Source organism: Vulpes vulpes, chromosome 14 (genome assembly GCF_048418805.1).
Source record: "Vulpes vulpes isolate BD-2025 chromosome 14, VulVul3, whole genome shotgun sequence".
In the NCBI taxonomy this organism is placed as follows: Eukaryota; Metazoa; Chordata; class Mammalia; order Carnivora; family Canidae; genus Vulpes; species Vulpes vulpes.
The window spans coordinates 109,040,822-109,059,021 of NC_132793.1; the positions used below are offsets into that span (position 1 = coordinate 109,040,822).

The following is an 18,200-nucleotide window of genomic DNA, read 5'->3' on the forward strand; positions in this document are numbered from 1 at the left end:
ACCTCTGCCACCCCAAAGGGCATCACAGCTGACCACAGTCAGTCAGCTACCCACAGGCAGCCGTGGCCTTTCCATTGGCTTCTCTCTGATGTGATGGGTCACCTTATACACAAATCCTCAGAAAGTTGAATACGTTGCAGGCTTCTCCCTCACCTTTGTTTGGACAATCGAACCCATTTGAGGGTGACATATTAGTCTCAAAAAATCTCAGTTAATCCTGGTTTTAGATATGGAGACCAGTCATCTAAAATCTAAAAGAAACAGTTTTTTAAAAGACAAACCAAGCCAAATTTAGTATTTACTCCTGGGGGAGTGACCTCAAGATTTTTATAGAGCAAGGCAGTAAGTGGCTACATGACAAAGATGACACACATATATTACAAAACAAGTTTTAAACCCAACAGTCTTAATGTCAATGGCTGTTTGTGGCTTTATAATCACATTTCCAGGGAAAGTGTCACACAGAAGTGCTAGATCTCGACTAGCTCAGGCAGAAGCGAAGATGATTGGAATACAGTAGTGATGTACAAACTGGCTCTAAGAGGTACGAGAAAATGCACGGGCCCTGAGAGCAGGAGTGATCCTGAAGATACACAAAACTGAGACTACACCGCAGATCTCACAATGCTCCAATAGTGACAGTAATTACAGCACGAAGTGTCGACCCAATGATAGACAAAGAGGCCAATGGAACAAAAGACAGAGGCCAGAAACAGACCCGCAAATATAGGATTACCTGATAAAGGCGCTGCTTCAATTCAGTGAGGAGAGGATCGGCATTGTAACACCTGGGGCGGGGCCAGCTGGACCTCAAGTGGGACAGACAAGGCTTGTCCCCTAGGTCACTTCATGCATAAGAAGCTGCCTCCAGATGACCCGAGATTTCGAGGGGAAACACTAAAACAATGGTTTTTACCCCCACAGTCAGGGGCAGGGCAAGGCTTACTCTAAAAGAACAAAGTATCATCAGAAAGGAAAAATGACAAATTGGATGATAGTAAGATAAAATCTTGGTCAGAAAAAGACACCACTAGAAGAATGAAGAGGGAAGCTGCAGAGAGGCTTACCTGCATACACAAATTCAAGACAAAACTTATTTCTAGGATATATTTTTGAAATTTCCTACAAATAATAAGGAAAGACAGACGATCTGATAGAAAAATGAGTGAAGGTCTTGCACAGGCACTTCACAAAGAGGATATCCAAGTGGCCAAAAACACAAAAAGGTGCTCAATTCATTAGTCATCAGGAAGCTGCAGGGAAGAGCTACACCACAACCCCATGCCCCATATTCCCTATTTGATGGCTCATCTGAAAACAGTGTGAAGAGCAGAGAGGATGTGGAACACCCAGAATTCCCACACATGCTGGGCAGTGTATATATAGGAAAACTGTTCTGGAACACTGATGTACTACAGCTCTATACACACCAGCACCAGAGCCAACCTGTCTCAGCAGCAGTGCTCATAGATGCTCGCCTCAAGGCCCACATACCACTGGCAATGGCCAAAAGCCAAAACCCACTTAAATGTCCCCAGCAGTCTTGTGGGATGGCGCATGGCAATGACAATGACCGGTTATTGACATGCACATGTATAAAACTCACAAGCCTCATATTGAATGACAGCAGCTGGACACTGAGGCGGGTAAGCAGTATGAATGCATCATGTTTAAGTTCAAAAATAGGCAAGATTAGCGGTGGACACGTGTCAGCCACCAGGCTAGGGGTCCGCTTTGGGGTCAGGAGCTGAAAGGGGGTACAAGGGGCTTCCAGGTGTTCACTCTGTGAAAAGTCCTCAGGCCATTTGCTGCTAGTGCGTGTGTACTGGCAGCGTGTGGCTGAAGATGAGTAGTAAAAAAAACACATCTGAAGTATCTGAATGAAATAGTATCATGAAATGTGAGATTAGAAGAGAGAGCAGCTTTTCTAAATTAGTATCATTTAATGTGAAATGTAACTTTGTATAATGAAATAAATTATTCTAATTAGACTGTGTTATTGACATTTCTTTCTAGAGCTGTTATCTACAGTTCATATTATTTCAAATTGGCCAAAACTGAGTTTTGGGACTTGTGGTTAGGAACAAAAATGGGGAGCTGTCGTAAGTGAGGACTGTCTCATGTGTCTTCTAAGTGGATGTGTCCACTGGGCGGGGAGGAGTTGCAGGTAACTATGCGTCTGTGCTCTTGCATTTCCCAGCTGGGGAATGCAAGTACTGGGGATAGTGACCAGCACACGCAAGTACTGGGGATAGTGACCAGCACACGCAATCTGCCGGAGGGGACAATGGTGTGCCCTGAAAGAGCACAGGTCTGAGAATGGAGAGGCCAAGTGTGAGCAAGGCTGGCAGAGAGGGCCGAGGGCACACTGCACACAGGGTAGGGGCTCTGGTTCCTCGCCTCCTTCCTGCCACCAGCAGGAGACACGCAGGGATCCTGGCCAGACCCAATCTGAGGCCAAGCCTTTCCTCCCAAATTCCAGCCATTTCTCCACAGTGAGTTCTTACAGATCAATCACTGCTGTGTCAGTGAACTGGAGTTTGGTTAATGTGAACTCAGAGGGGTGCCTTTTTAAAGCCGGGGAAAGAGGACGTTATGTCAGTACTGTCAGATATAGCCACACTTAAAACATACATAAGAGCTTCTCAGCACCAAGAACTGTGGCAAGTGAGGGCCACCCAGATCTGCTTCTAGCAGTAGCAAGACACTGACTGCTGATACACCTGAGCTGAAGCAAGGGACCACCCGTCCTGTCCATGTGCAGCATAGTGGGCGAGTGCACCCACTGCTGTCAGGCCATGAGGCTCAGATGACCTCCACCCTGGCCTGTCCACCTATGGGGCTGGCTGTCCACCTGTGGCCTGGGAGCCACCTGCTCACAGGGAGGACTGCACAGCTGCAAGCACATGAAGCACCCAGGACAGCCTATCCCAAGGGATGCACTCGGACCCCTGGTGTTGGTCCGTATGGTATCAGACAAGCCAGAAGTCCCTCCTGAGGAGGCAGGCTCCCCCAGATTCCCTCCAACCAGAGAAGGGCACTTCCTGGGGCCCCCTGTATTAGTTCCTAGAGAAGACTGGGTAGTGGTGGAGACACAGGATGTCCCCCACATGGGAGAAAAAGCCTAGTTATGAGGGCCACAGGAGACCCATTTCTGGTAGAGTCAGGGCAAGAGTTCCTCATTCATTTCACTAGTTCATTCTGCAGCCACAATAAATTCTATCAGAATATTACGTGAATGTGAAGGTAATTCAAGCTTCCTGGATTCCAGAATTAGGTGTTTACTCATTCACTGGCTGTTCTCAGTGCCTATTACTGAGCCAGTCCTGGGCACACCAGGGACTGGGCTGGGGTGATGAGAACCCACTCTCTCTAAGTTGTGAAGGCAGTTTTTATCCTAGAGGTAAATGGAAATCACTGAAGTTCTTTGTGCAGGAAAGAACTTTGATGTGATCTGAGTTTTGTTTAGAATTTTAGAGACACAGTGATAGGCCATGATGGAGCAACTGGGACCAGACTTCCTGTCGTGCCACATGTTATAAAAAATTAGGCAAAGTAGACCAACAATAGCTCTCAAAAACTGGACCATAGTCACTGTAAGACTCTGATTCCTGATGGAGAAGAAATCAGTGGGGTGAGTCCTGAGGCTGCCCAGCAACCTGTCAGCAGGCGCCACACACAGTGCAGCACAGAAAATGCGGCACATGGACAGGACGGGTGGTCCCTTGCTTCAGATTCAGACCTGAATCAACAACGGCTCTCTCACTGAGCTGAAGAGATAGCCACCAGACTCAGTGCAGCCTAGGGTGGCCAGGATCTGTAGGGGCTGCAAGAGTTAGTGGCAATAGAGCTGCAGGGAGCCCACAGGAGACCCTGGGGCCTGCTGCTGAGTTCTGGTTTGTGTGGGCATGGGGTGAAACCCCCACGAGGCTGGGCAAACAGTAGTCGGGGAGCTGCAGGCTGACCTGTTCCTATAGCTCCGGGGGTTAGGAGATCTCAGAGTCCCAAGGAGTTCTGGTTGGATACCTGCTCCACAAAGGAGACTCCACCTGTGTTAGGCTTATGTAGTGCAGCTAAACCACCCCACAGTAAAAGCTACCCTTAGACTTGCCCAAAAAAACCTAAAAACCAGCTTCAGAGGATCAAGCCAACCCATAAGTAGCTTAACTGCCTATTAAACAAGCTTCTGTACTCTTCAAAGGAAGATGACAAAATGTGGCACCAGTGGAAAATCTCTAGACATGTGAAGATGCAGAAAAATATGATTGGTAACCAGTCATCAGAGTAGACTCACGAATGCCAGTGATGGTGAGTTAGCAGCCGAGGATTTGAAGCCACATAGAGATGCTGCACACATGCTCACGGGAGTAAGGCAGGTAGGGATGTAGTCAGGACAGAGGGGAAGGGCTGGAGAAGCGACAGAGCCATTGCTGAGACAAAGTCATAGCCTTGGAAGCTGGGAGGCCACAGGACACACTGTAATGTGTGTTAGACACCGTGGAAGAAGAGATCAGGGAACTTAAAGATGGAGCCAAGGAATCTATCAACTGTGAAGTGTAGCAGAGAAAAAGTAGGACTAAAAATGAATGTTTTGCCAGGGTGGTCAGAAAAGCTCCAGGGGCCTAAAGCTTTTGTGATTAAGAGATACCCGATCCTGGGCAGCCCGGGTGGCTCAATGGTTTAGTACACCCTCAGCCCAGGGTGTGATCCTGGAGACCTGGGATTGAGTCCCACGTCGGGCTCCCTGCATGGAGCCTGCTTCTCCCTTTGCCTATGTCTCTGCCTCTCTCTCTCTCTCTGTGTCAACATTGGGTTGCAGGTGCCCCTTTGGATCACTGTTTGTATCCTTTAAAAAATTAAAAAAAAAAAAAAAGATACCCGATCCTCACAAACCCCAAGCAGCATGTACACAAACAAAACCAAATCAAGAGTCATCATAATTAAATTGTTGAAAACCAGCAATAAAATCTTAAAAGCCTTCGATGTGGTATGCCTGGATACTTGACCTTCTTACAGTTTCTCTAGCTTGGGGACGGGGGAGTTTTCCTAATTTGCACAAAAATTACTCAGGACAGCCCTTGGGAAAGGCCTTGAGTACCCCTGACCTCAAGGTCCATTTTCAAATCTTTCCTTTAAATTATTCTGGCCAACCAAGTTTTCGGCCCCATCTATAAAATGCTTTCTCTCAGCAACTTTATAAATACTCTAAGAGTGAACCTATTAAGATGTTCAGACAATTTTGAAAGTCCTTTGGTAAAAAACTTCTAACATTCAAAATATTATTTCAGTAGACTGTTCACAAAAGGGTAACACAGACTGAAAAACGCTCACGTTACAAGTGCATAGTTTTTCACAAGTGAATGCAGCCCTGGAACCAGCTCCCGGAGCAGCTCCTCGATCAAGAGGCAGGACCTGAGCAGCCCAGGAGCTACCCACATTCCGGATGCGAACACACAGCTTACAAAAACAGTCTGCACACCCCACTCTTTTTACACTACAGCTTCATAAGAGAGCAAAGTAATCAATTCCCTTGGGGTAGGAAGGATACACGCCTGCTGCCAGACAGGGCCTCTGGGGGGAGGGGGGAATAATACAGGAGGGGCACACGGGGGACCTCCACTGTGATTTTAATGCTCTAGAAAAAGGGTCTAAAGCAAATATGCCCAAATGTTCACATATTAGTTCTGGGAGGTAGGTCTGTGCTCACTGGCTTTATTACTTTAAAATTCTGTTCACTCAAAAAAAAATTCACAGTAGAAATAATTACTAATAGGGACGCCTGGGGGGCTCAGTCGGTGAAGCGTCTGCCTTCGGTTCAGGTCATGATCCCAGGGTCCTGGGATCGAGTCCCACGCTGGGTTCTCTGCTCAGCGGGGAGTCTGTTTCTCCCTCTGCCCTCCCCCAGCTTGTATTTTCTCTCCCTCTCAAATAAATAAATAAAATCTTTTTTAAAAAAAGAAATAATCACTGGGGCACCTGAGTGGCTCAGTGGTTAAGCATCTCCCTTTGGGGGATCCCTGGGTGGCGCAGCAGTTTGGTGCCTGCCTTTGGCCCAGGGCGTGATCCTAGAGACCCGGGATTGAATCCCACATCGGGCTCCCGGTGCGTGGAGCCTGCTTCTCCCTCTGCCTGTGTCTCTGCCTCTCTCTCTCTCTCTCTGTGTGTGACTATCATAAATAAATAAAAAAATAAAAATTAAAAAAATAAATAAATAAGAAAGCATCTGCCTTTGGCTTTGGCTCAGGGCATGATCCCAGGATCCTGGAATCGAGTCCCTATCAGGCTTCCTGCAGGGAGCCTGCTTTTCCCTCTGCCTCTGTCTCTCATGAATAAATAAGTAAAATTTAAAAAACAAACAAATAAATAAATAGTTGCTGGTAAAAACTCTCTCCAAATATCTTATAGAACTGGAAAGAAATAAGCACATTGGACAGCATCTTGGCAGAAAGCAAGGCTGCATGCTTCCCCAGACTAAAATCTACAGTCTGACTAGTGTTTACAGATATTTAGTACTTCATACCCTATAAATACACTATGTTATTCTGGGTATAATTTTTCAGTTCTAAAGCAAACCATAACGAATATGATATATTAAACCAAAATAAAGAGTTTTGGTTAAAACAGCCCCTCTCACACAGCAAATTACAAATTAACATTCCATCTCTACTATTTAGCAAACATTTCTGAAAAATGTTCAGTTAGGCTACACTGCTTTTCTGATGCAGATAATGTGAAATCACTAAAACTTTGTACAAAAATATGGCATTACTCTGAAACCTTTTACATCTCCCTTTCTTTTTCATATTGTATAGAATGTAGTTCCATTTGCCAGGAATACTAAAGATTACACCTTCTAGTCTGCATCAAGGTGGGCACAGGTCAGCCCCCAGCTACACCATCAGCAAGGGTCACCTCCCATACGGACTCCAGGCAGCCTGACTCTGCACCGCACAGCAATGCCCCAGATCCCCCAAATGCCAGAGGAGGACACAGACAGAGACATAGTTGAAGAGGGCATGCCCCAGAGGGCGGCCCGGGAGCTAGGCTAGCCCAGCCCTGGGGGTGGGAGCCCAGGGAATGCTAGTCATGGAATTCTGATACGTGTGCAGTTTCACAAGAGTCAGTTACTTCCAGTGAACGAGGAGAAGCAACAGGAGTTTATCTGTGAGTTGCATTTACTTTCATGCAGGATGATGTTAGGGAGAGGCTCTTCAAATCCCAAACACCTGAAATAATAAGAGTCACTTCTAGAAATTCAAGTTTACTACAAACTCAAAGCCTTGAGACAGACCCACAAGGAGAGCTAAAGGTTGGATTCTGGTGGGAGGAAGGAGAGAGCCCAGGCCTGGAGATGGCAAATGGAGGTTCTCCACTGGATCTGATCCAGGCCATGCCCACCATCGTTCACTGGGTGTCCAGCCAGAGTTAAAGAGGGGACATAGAGCCTGGAAAGACATGGCCTGGCAGCCCAGTGAGCTGTGCTTAGCCTCAGTCAGGTGTGTTCAAACTTCTGGGAGCAGAGCCCCTGCTGTGCCCTGGAGACAGAGCAGTCAGACCCACATCCCTCAGCACCAAGTGCCCAGAGGAGCAGGTGAAAAGGAGGATTGTAAAGCTCTCGGCTATAGCAACCTACTTTCCTCTTTCATCTCCTACTAAAAGTACTATTTAGAAACAAAACAAGCCCACACAGCGCAGCTTCCCAAGTAAGTGTGAGCATGTGAAGTAGGCTCCCAGGCTCCCCTTCCCCATACCCCTGCAGGCGGGAGTGGGGTGCAGACCACAAACCAGCCACCAACTTAACAAGAGAGCAACCCACAGGAGTCTCTTGCCATAAGCTCACAAACAGAGAAAGAAAAAAGAAGGGGAAAAAAGCCAAAGAAAGATTTTTTTTAAAAAGGGAGACTTTCTGAGACGTTCTCTGCATGACCCACCTGAGTCCTCCACAGTCGTCCTGGGAAAGGAGGTGACTCAGCAGAACCCTGACATTCTCAGTAAGGCAGGCTGACAGATAAGCTGGGGAGAGTGGGGATAAACCTTTGTGAGTACATCCCTAGCTGGCGGATAAGTGGATGGATGGATGGATGGATGGATGGATGGATGGAGAGATGGATAAGAGGAAAGATGGGTGGATGGGTAGGTCAGTAAGTGGATGGATGGGTGGATGGATAAGAGGATGGATGGATGGATGGATGGTGGGTCAGTCAGGTGCATGAACAGATGCATGGATGAGAGCAGGTACATAACAAGCAAAAGACAAACACAAAGTCTGGCCTGAAAGGAAACACAGCCTAAAGAGTGTTATAATCCTTCTTGTTCTATGACAGTACACAGCAGACTAAACAAATTGAGAACAAGAGCAATACTATTATAAAACCCATAAAGATGGGATCCCTGGGTGGCTTAGATGCTTAGTTGAGCATCTGCCTTCAGCTCAGGGTGTGATCCTGGAGACCCGGGATCGAGTCCCACATCGGGCTCCCTGCATGGAGCCTGCTTCTCCCTCTGCCTGTGTCTCTGCCTCTCTCTCTCTCTCTCTCTGTGTGTGTCTCTCATGAATAAATAAATAAAATCTTTAATAAAAAATAAAATAAATAAAACCAATAAAGAGGAAGTAAGAGACAAGATATATCTGAAAATCAAATTAGTGACATAGAAGAAAAGACTTTTGCAACAAAATTGTATTTTGAGTATGATGAGAACAGACTGGCTTTCCTGAAGAAGCAGAAACGTGAGGAATAGAGCACCTAGGGACTCTTAGAAACCTGCTAGTGAGTCCAAGTGAAAGAGCAGAGACAGAGAAGCCCAGTGGAAGGGCCTATCATGAGTCTTCTCGCCTCCACTCCACACAGAACCGAAGTTTCCAGCCACAAGGTGTGACACTACGACTGTGCCTTTGGTGAATGAAGTACATTCTGTGGCCATGACCCCAGGAGTGGTGGGAACAGAGGAGAGGCAGAAGGGGGCTGTTGGCCGAGCCTCCCTTGGCCATCTGAGCCACCAAGTAGCCTGAGTGCCCTGTGCCTGGTCCCCTCTGCCTGGTGGCACACTGCAGGGGACCCTGATCTGTATGGAGGACCTAGCGTGTTGGCCAGCATGGCTCTGACCTGCTATCCCCCTACATTAGCTTCACTATAAACACCTGTAGTGATGTTTGCCTATATTGCCCAAGGTTGTTGGATTGAGTTGATTTTTTTTTTTAAAGATTCATGTATTTATTTGAGAGAGAGAGCACGATGAGCAGGAGGAGGGGCAGAGGGAGAGACTATCAAGCAGACTCCCCATCGAGCAGGGAGCCCACTCGGGGCTTGATCCCATGACCCTGAGATCATGACCTGAGCCAAAATCAAGTCAGCCACCCAACCAACTGAGCCACCCAGGTGTCCTGGGGTTGATTTTTTAAAAGCCATTTTCTGCTTTACTTTTTCTTATTACTTAGGTTATTTATAGTACATATGTATCATTTTGCCCAAAAAGGCAAATATCCTCAAATATCAAATATGTACAACTAAACCAGGTATCAAGTGTCGGCGGCTAGAAGGAGAGATGTGGCAGGAAACTGGACACATCAGCTCCATGGCGCACCACTGCTGCCACCCACTGCACGGTCCTACTTCTCGGGGCCTCGGCTCTCACACTCTCAGCCTCTGGCATAAACGGAGTTATCATCCATCTCTGGGCTCTGGCTTCTCGAGCTGAGCACCATCTCTGAGGCTCCTCTGTATAGATGTGTGCAATTGCAGGAGGAGTGATCTCAGGGCTCTCAAGGGCTCCGTTGTGTGAGTATGCCAGTTACTCACCTTTCCTGCCGGTGACATCTGGACCTGCCTAACAGTGTAGCCATCAAAATTGAAATGAAGCACCATGTAGCATGACAGGCACTGTGCTGGCACACAGCATAGTTCGTAGGGGAGAGCTGTAGCCTCCTCAGCCCTCACCAAGCATGGCTGCAGCTGGGCCTCCTCCTTGGGCTCTTCCAGGCCCTGTGCCTCACTCAGGGCACAAGGCTGAAGGTCTAAACTGCTCAATGGTGGCCATGTGGTCAGAAGCCCCTCTGTAGAAGATTTGCAAATTATATCTGGTGAAGGAGTCATATCCAAAACATACAAGAAAATCATACAATTCAGTAACAAAAAGATAAATAACCAGATAAAAAAAGACCTGCACAGACATTTTTCCAAAGACATGCAGATGGCCAATAGGCACTTGAAAAGATGCTCAACATCCCTCATCATCAGGGAAATGCAAGTCAAAACCACCATAAGGAATCACCTCACTCCCATCAGGGTGGCTCTCATCAAAGAGACAAAAACCAACAAGCGATGGTGAGGACGTGGAGTAAAGGGAACCCCTGTGCACTGTTGGTGAGAAGGTAAGTTGGTGTGGCTGCTGTGTAAACAGTATGGAGATTCTTCAAAAAATGAAAATAGAAGTACCCTATAATCCAGCAATCCTACCCATGCGTATTTCTCTCAAGGGACCGAAATCAGGAAGTCAAAGAGAAATCTGCATCCCCGTGTTCCCAATGGTCAAGACATGGAAACAAGTGCCGGTCAGGTGAAGAGACAAAGAAATCACAAATACCCATATGGAAGAGTATTATTCGATCCTCAAGAGAGAATTCTGCTTTGAGATAACATGGGCAAACTCAGAGGTCATTACGCTATGTGAAATAAGCCAGACACAGACAGTCAAATACTGCATGTTCTCCCTTGTGTGTGGGATCTAAAGTATAGCTGATATTTGAACAGCATGGGGACTGGGGTGCCCTAACCCTAATCCAATCCCTGCGCAGTCAAAAATCTGGAAATCCATGTATAACTTCTGACTCCTCAAAAACCTACCTACTAACAACCCACTATTGACCGGAAGCCTTACTGATGACATAGACAGTCCATCAACACATGTTCTGTGTTCTGTGTTAACATATGCTGTATTCTTACAATAACATAAGCCACAGAAAAGAAAATGTTATTAAGAAAAGCATAAGGAGGGATGCCTGGGTGGCTCAGCGGTTGAACGTCTGCCTTGTTAAAGGATCCTGGAGTCCCAGGATCAAGTTCTGCATCCGGCTCCCTCCATGGGGCCTGCTTCTCTCTCTCTGCCTATGTCTCTGTGTCTCTCTCTGTGTGTCTCTCATGAATAAATAAATAAAATCTTAAAAAAAATTATAAAGAAAATACACCTACAGGACTGTCCTGTGTTTATCGGGGGTGGGGGGTAGACTCTGTGTCTAAATGCACCTGTGCAATTCAAACTTGTGTTGTTCGAGGGTCAATTGTAGTCAAATTCATAGCAGCAAGAGTGAAATGGTGGTTAGTAGGGGCTGGGATTGAGGGGGGTGGGGTCACAGGAGATGTTGGTCAAGGTCTATAGTTTCACTTATAAGATGAGTAAGTTCTGAGGACCTAAGGTACAAACGGTGACCACACTTCACAAACTTGTATTGTACACTCGTGATTTGCTAAGACAGTCAATCTTATGGTCCCCATCCCCTACATACACACACAGGTAACCATGTGAGATGATGAATATATTAATTACTCTTGACTGTGGTAATCATTTCACAACATATATGTATATCAAATCATCATATCATATACCTTAAACACATACAGTTTTTATTTGTCAACTATGCCTCAATAAATCTGGGAAAAATTAAAATAATTATTAAAAAAAAACCAAGAAACCCATGTGCAGAATATGATTACTGGTAACATGCGCCAAAATACACCCAGGCCAAGTACCAAGTGTGGTCAAGGATGCGTGGCCTGAATTAGTGGCCTTCCTCTTGGACGGCACCTTCCCCAAGGCCCAAGGTCCATGACACGTTTAATCTTAGTGGCTGGCTAAAAATGACATGTTTAGTTGCCCTCTGCTCTGATCACAGTTACTAAATGATCCTAACCTGCTAGCACAGCCTCTTAGCTGCCACTTACAGAGGAACTAACTAGCAGAAGATGTCTCCCCATCTCCTCACTACTGAGCGCTGACTAAGGTAGGACAGGCACTGCCTCAGAGTTTGCAAAGCCAAGGCCTGTGTGCTGGGTTGATGAGGCCAACCATCAGCTGCCTGGTGGCAAGGACCTCTGGTGCACAGCCTTCCCTGTCACTCCTGATGCGCCAGCCCAGGGACATACCCGCCATCTTCCCTCTTCCCCGCGGTTCACCTAACTTTGCACGCCCTTGAAAAGGACAGACAGAAAAGTAGGGTAGAGAGTAGACTTAAAATCAAAGGCCATCTGCATTCAGAAAACAAAGAAGAATTAAAGATCACAGGTCCTTCATCTGGTATTATTTCTGATTTCAAAAAGGTTCATTTCTATGTCAAAACACTAATCAAAACTAGTGGAAACGACAGCTATTGGTTTATGGCACGGAGCTTACGAATGACTTCAAAAATAGGTGTCTGTGCTAGTATGAGGTGGTGGATGGAAGCTTCTGGAGAAAGATAAGAGCCTGCCCACCCCTGCTCCATGTGGGCCGGCACATGGAAAGAGGCCCACCCACACTTGGGTGCTCAGGCCTTGGCCGCAGCCCCAGAATCCAACCAGACCTCTCTGCTTTTGTGCTCTACCAGATGGGGTTCTACTACTGAGCTTGTCTGCTTGTGTTTTAAGAGGGTTTCACTAAGAAATAAAAACTTTGAAAGCCACTGTCCCAACCAAGCATCCAGCTAGCAACTGCACATCCTGTGAGGGCCTTAATTCAGTCATTCATCCAGCAGACACCCTCTGTGTCACCTGCGGTGTGTGGCACTGAGGCCGCCACAGGGAGGCCACCTGCTAGTGGGTGGACGGGCAGGCCACACAGCCACCCAGATGAGTAATTAGGATGGAGGTCCTCGTCAGCAGTGCTGGTCGGAAACAAAGCCAGGCTGATACTCAGAGGGAAGCTGCTGGCGGGTGCAGCCCCCGTGACGAGCTGCCGCAACATGGGGAGCATGCTGGTGCGCACATGGCCTGAGGGCACATGAGAGCAGCGCAGGAGGACAGTGCCTGGCGAGGCACGGGAAAGGACTACCTCCACCCCTGGCAGCTCTGGGCAGGGGGAGGGCATGCCCGCTGGGTGTTAGTGGGGGAGGACAGCACTTTAGGAGATGGGAGCATGAGGAGGTAGAGTGGACATGCCCCCCAGGAGACAGAGGGGCTCTGGGACCAGCACGCTGGGGGAGCTGAGGGTTGGGGGGGTGAAGTTGTGCTCATGAAACAGCTGGGGTGGGGGCGTTGTGTGTGTGGCTCCTGCAGGGACCATCCCCGGGGCCGTGCTCCCCCTCACTCCTCCCTTTTCAACTTCAAAAGCCACATCTAGTAATGGCAGAAACCAGCCTAACCTTTTGGGGACGTAGGAGTTGAGTGGGAGGGGAGCCCTGGCAAAGCTGCCGGGTGCAGGGTAAAAAAAGGACAGAAATGAAATATGAGAGTGAGCTTTTATGACAGTAAAGCTGCACTGTTCCGAAACTCAGACTGGGAGAGCTGGACGCCCCTCAGGTGCCCACTCTGGAGGCTCATGGCTGCCACCTCTGCATTCCTGGTTTTTAGCTGTGGGCATTCTCTGTGAGCAAGTGTTTGAGTACCTTCCCTCACGGCAGACTGCTTCATTTCTAAGCTTTTCTATAATGCTAGAATGCTCTTCCTTTCCTTGAGACAGAATCTGCCCCTGGACTTCACCCTGGGTGGCCCTCCACAGAAGCTGACCTCTGACCCTGCCTGCACAGGGGTCAGACGAGCCCCTCTCCTTGTGAGAAAGTGGAAAATACTCTTCAAGTTTCAAAGATCACAAAAACAGCTTTGTCCACTTCCTTCAAATAAAGCCACACAACTAGATGGTGAGAAGCTGCAAGAGAAAGGGATGCTACATGAAAGGGAAGACAAGTTACCAACCATATTTCCGAGTGAGTGACTACTCGTCACCAAAGCCACGCACGATGTCCATGTGGGGACCCCAATCCGTGAGCAGGAGGCTCCCCAGGCCCTGCCCTCCTCCTGCAGTGACTATGCTGTTGGGGCTCCCAGGCCCCTCGGGGAGCCTGACCCCCCCGCCCCCGGCCAGCATGGCCCCTCAAACATCCATGTGTGGAAACCCATTCAACAGGCTCCTGTCTGTCTGTGGCTGGGGAGGCGTCCCCAGGAAGTAGGGTCAGGGGCTAGGGGGCCTGGAGCTGGAGCTGGGGCACGATGGGGCAGGAAGCTGGGCACCATGAGCCTCAGCAGCCAGAGTTGCCTCCGCGGGCTCTGTGCATGGCCCCATCTCAGGGTCTGAACCCCAATCTCAGCCACTAACCTGGTGTCATGGTGGCCCCCTTCTGCCTCAAGGTGCTCATCTGTAAAGACGGCAGAATATAACACATACCTCCTAGAACTAGCATGCAAATTCAGTGAGAAACGTTTTCTTCTCAAAAATCAGAAGAGAAACCGAAGATGGGAAAAATAATAAAAGCATAAAAAAACAAAACATATATAAGCTGTCTGGAGCAGTTCCTGAGCTCCAGGGTGTGCTCATGAAACAGTGAGCCCCTGGCATGGAGGAGGGCCCGTGCACCCCAGGTCACAGGGGCAGGAGGCCCTGCCTCACAGTGGGGTGCTGCTCCCTCAGGAAGGACACAGGACCGTGGGGGGCCCCCCACACTTGGGGGGCTCGGCTTCGGACGCACTGAGTAGACAAGATACCCAAGTTCCAGGGTCCCGCACTTGCTGCTGACAGAACCAAACTGTCTCAATGACTGACTTCATATTTACGATGAAACTGAACTTCTCACATTTATAAATCTCCTGCAAAAATGATTGTCTTCTACCAGAAAAGACAAACTGGAACACAGTAGAAAGGGGAAGCATGAAGAGAATGTTATAAAAACCACTCACTTTTATTCTGGATTTGGTTACTGGTCCTATTTCTTTCCATTAAGGGAAATTGTTCCCACTCCCAGCTGAAGACTGATTAAATGGCATGATTATCACTGCACATAAAATAGGGAACGTAATTCCTTTTATTAAAATAAATCCACAAATACAACCTTCAGGCTCTGTGGCCTCAGGTATCAGCACGTCTGTAATTTGAGAGGTGCTCCACTGGCACCCCTGTGAGCAAGCAGCAGGGAGCAGGGCCGCAGGCTCCACAGGCCAGGCCGCCCTCCGCTCCCACAGCTCTGTCCAGGGTCCGCCAGCAGAGCCAGCGGTTGTGGGACAACAGACAGCATCGAGAAAACCACACTTACTTTCTCTCTCCCTTGCAGTCCCCAGGCCCCCTTGAACCCTGCACCTGTCCCCTCTGGCCGCCACCGCCTGCTCCCAGACTCACAGCCAGCAGACCATGAAAACACAGAGCTTGTACCTTTTGATAAACTAGAAAATTCAACTCTCAAAAGGCAAAGAATAGATTAATTAAAACATGTGACAAACAAAACACAACTTGTAAGCATAAGGACTTTCATGAGTACTAGAACCCTGGACCCACTACTCAGCTACAGGACAAGGTTACACCTGAGCAACTTCCAGTCGGAGAGGACACCTATAGCCTCTCAGTGTTGGATTGCTCCCAGGAAAGGAGTCTCCTCGGACGACATGACCCAGAGGCAGGAAGAAGGCTTCCTCTCCACCCCGGGGCTCCACTCACCCACTGCGCTCTTCCTAGGAAAGGGACACATAGCACCTGAGTCTCACCCGAAATTCCAGAATTGCTCAAATTCGGCCAGAGCTTTGAAATCTTCACTTGCTGCTTAGCAAGATGGCGTGTTTTAACTTGTTGGCACAGGCGTGGGACGGGACGTGCTGCAGCCGACGCCGGCGCGGCCACAAGGCCTCCACCCGCTCAAGGCCAGGCTCCTAACATGTCTCTGCAATGAACGGCTTCCAGAACTCGCGTCCCGGCCACCTGGGAGCCACGCGAGCTCCCCCGACATCAGCCCTGACCCGAACCCTCCCCCAGGGCATGGGGAGAGGCAAGTAAATCACCTCTTCCAGGGGGATCGGTGGCAAATACACATTCACAATTTGAACACTTCATTAAAAAAAATAAAAATATACATCAGAAATGGGGACTTACCGCCATCAGACACAGTTGCAGACTGAAAGAAAAGAGAGAGAGACATGAGTTAATTAAGCCTCATGACAAGTCAGGAACCAACAGGTCCACAGTGTGAGCACGGTGACCGAGGACGCACGGACACCTTGGTGAGCCGGTGAGCCGAGTGCCCACTCCCACTTCCTGAGTGAACCCCGCCCAGGCCGGGCGGGCCAGGGCCACAGGGCTCTGCGCAAGTCATCACCACTCTCCTCTGAAGAGATCAAATCCCAGCACGCTTGACACCATGAAGGACACCTTGAAGAAAGTGGCTTAGGAACCCACATCAGTGTGGGCAGCATGGGGGGAGGGGGCGGTCCCACCCCCGTGCCCTACATTCAGTGGTGCCCCACTCAGTGCCCACACTGCGCTAGGCCACTCTATCACCTCCCTGAGTGGGACCCCCAATGCCCCCATCCCCATGTGTGGTGACAGGTGCTGCTGCCAGCACAGCAGGGGTCCGTCCTGCAGCCTGCCCACCAGGTGGGAGCCTGCAGAGTGTGGGATGGGAGCAGAGGAGGGCAGCTGGCTCCAAGGCTCCAGGGCAAGAGTGAACAAGTTGTGGAAGAGAACAGGCCAGTAGGAAGCAGGAGGCTGTGAGGGAGGCCCTGGAATGACAGCTGGCCAGAGTAACAAAAGGCTCATCTGAGGAAGACTCCTTGCAGGCACTGTGCAGGCCAGTAGGGAAGTGGGGGGAGGGGAGGGGCAGCTGAGGAAAGAGCCCTTGAACAAGGGATGCAGGAGCCCACAGGGGACACCTTGCAATCTCACCGCACGCACGTCCTGGTCACAGTAGAGGCCGGAGCCCCCAGCACAGCATGCAGGCCAGGCCCCCAAGGCACGGGTGCTGGGACACTGGCGATTGGGCCTCCCCTGGCAGCCCGCTGGCCTTCACTATGCACAGGACCAAACCTCGCAGCTACGCACTCCTCAGTGGTCACCAAAGCTCCCCTTGGGCTCAGGCCTGGACTATGGAATCCCTGGGACTCCAGAGGGGAAAAAAGACATGCACCCGTATCCTCTCTGCTGAGACAAGTGAGACCAGTGTGCGGGATATGAGGAAGGGCTTCTCACAGGCACAGCTGACAGCCCGTTCCTAGCACCAGGCCTCCCTAAATCTCACCTCCCAGCCTACATGGAAGATGGGGGACCTCTCCCATTCTGAGCCCCTCACCTCTTGGGACTTGGATCTGAGCCAGCCCTGGGCCATCAGCCCTCACCAACCAAGGGTCTGGCCTTCATTACAGAAGCATGGGGTGGGCTCCTTCCAAGGCTGACACGTACATTAAGGTCAATCTCCTACAATCATGTTATAAATTCAGTAGTATCAGAGGCATGTTATTCCCTTGAGATTGATTATGAGAAGAAAATCCACAAGGAAGGCCACACACAAAATCAGAAATACTGCCAATAATATCTGAGAAATAAATCATAAAATGCAAACTTCATAAATATGAAGGCATGGTCAACTTCATGTTATGATTACAATGAAAACTACATTCTCAGGCTTTAGCAGATGGAACAGATGCACTACAAAGCTCTACACCCATCCCCAGAATGAACCAAGACCCATGGTCCAGGACAGAGGTGGGAGCGAGAGTGGGGTGCAGTAGAGTGGCAGCACGGGGTGCCACATGGACGAGGCGGGCAGGACACTGCCAGACTCTAGGCTGGGGGCCTTAGGTGCAGTGCCAACAGATCCAGGTAAAGCTCAACAAACATGCTTTTTTAAAAAGTACACTTTAAGGGATCCCTGGGTGGCTCAGCAGTTTAGCGCCTGCATTCGGCCCAGGGTGTGATCCTGGAGTCCCAGGATTGAGTCCCGCATCGGGCTCTCTGCATGGAGCCTGCTTCTCCCTCTGCCTATGTCTCTGCCTCTCTCTCTGTGTCTCTCATGAATAAATAAATCTTTTTTTTTTTTTTAAAGTATACTTTTTTAGAACAGTTTTAGATTTATAGAAAAATTATGAAGACAGGACAAAGACAAACATGCTTTTAATATATTGCTGCTCCCAAACCACCAAAGTTGCCGCTGGTAAGACCCAGAGGCTGGGCTGGGCATCGGGTGTAGGGCACAGCCCACACACCCTGGGAAACCTGGACAAAGATGCCCACTCCCTAATTCCTCTGGGAGAGAAGCAGCC

The 18,200-nt window shown here is 49.0% G+C and overlaps 1 protein-coding gene across 5 annotated transcripts in view; it reads right to left on the bottom strand.

Moving 5' to 3' along the window:
- The window catches only part of RGS12 (regulator of G protein signaling 12), a 119,617-nt gene that overhangs the window by 34,658 nt on the left and 66,759 nt on the right, over window positions 1–18,200 (bottom strand). For all 5 annotated transcript variants that reach the window (XR_011997143.1, XR_011997142.1, XM_072737632.1 and 2 more), the window contains exon 4: window positions 16,039–16,060. Coding sequence is in view for 3 of the 5 variants with exons in the window: in XM_072737632.1 (XP_072593733.1) it covers window positions 16,039–16,060 (22 nt within the window). In the remaining 2 variants the exon portion in view is untranslated. The remainder of the gene's footprint in view (window positions 1–16,038; window positions 16,061–18,200) is intronic.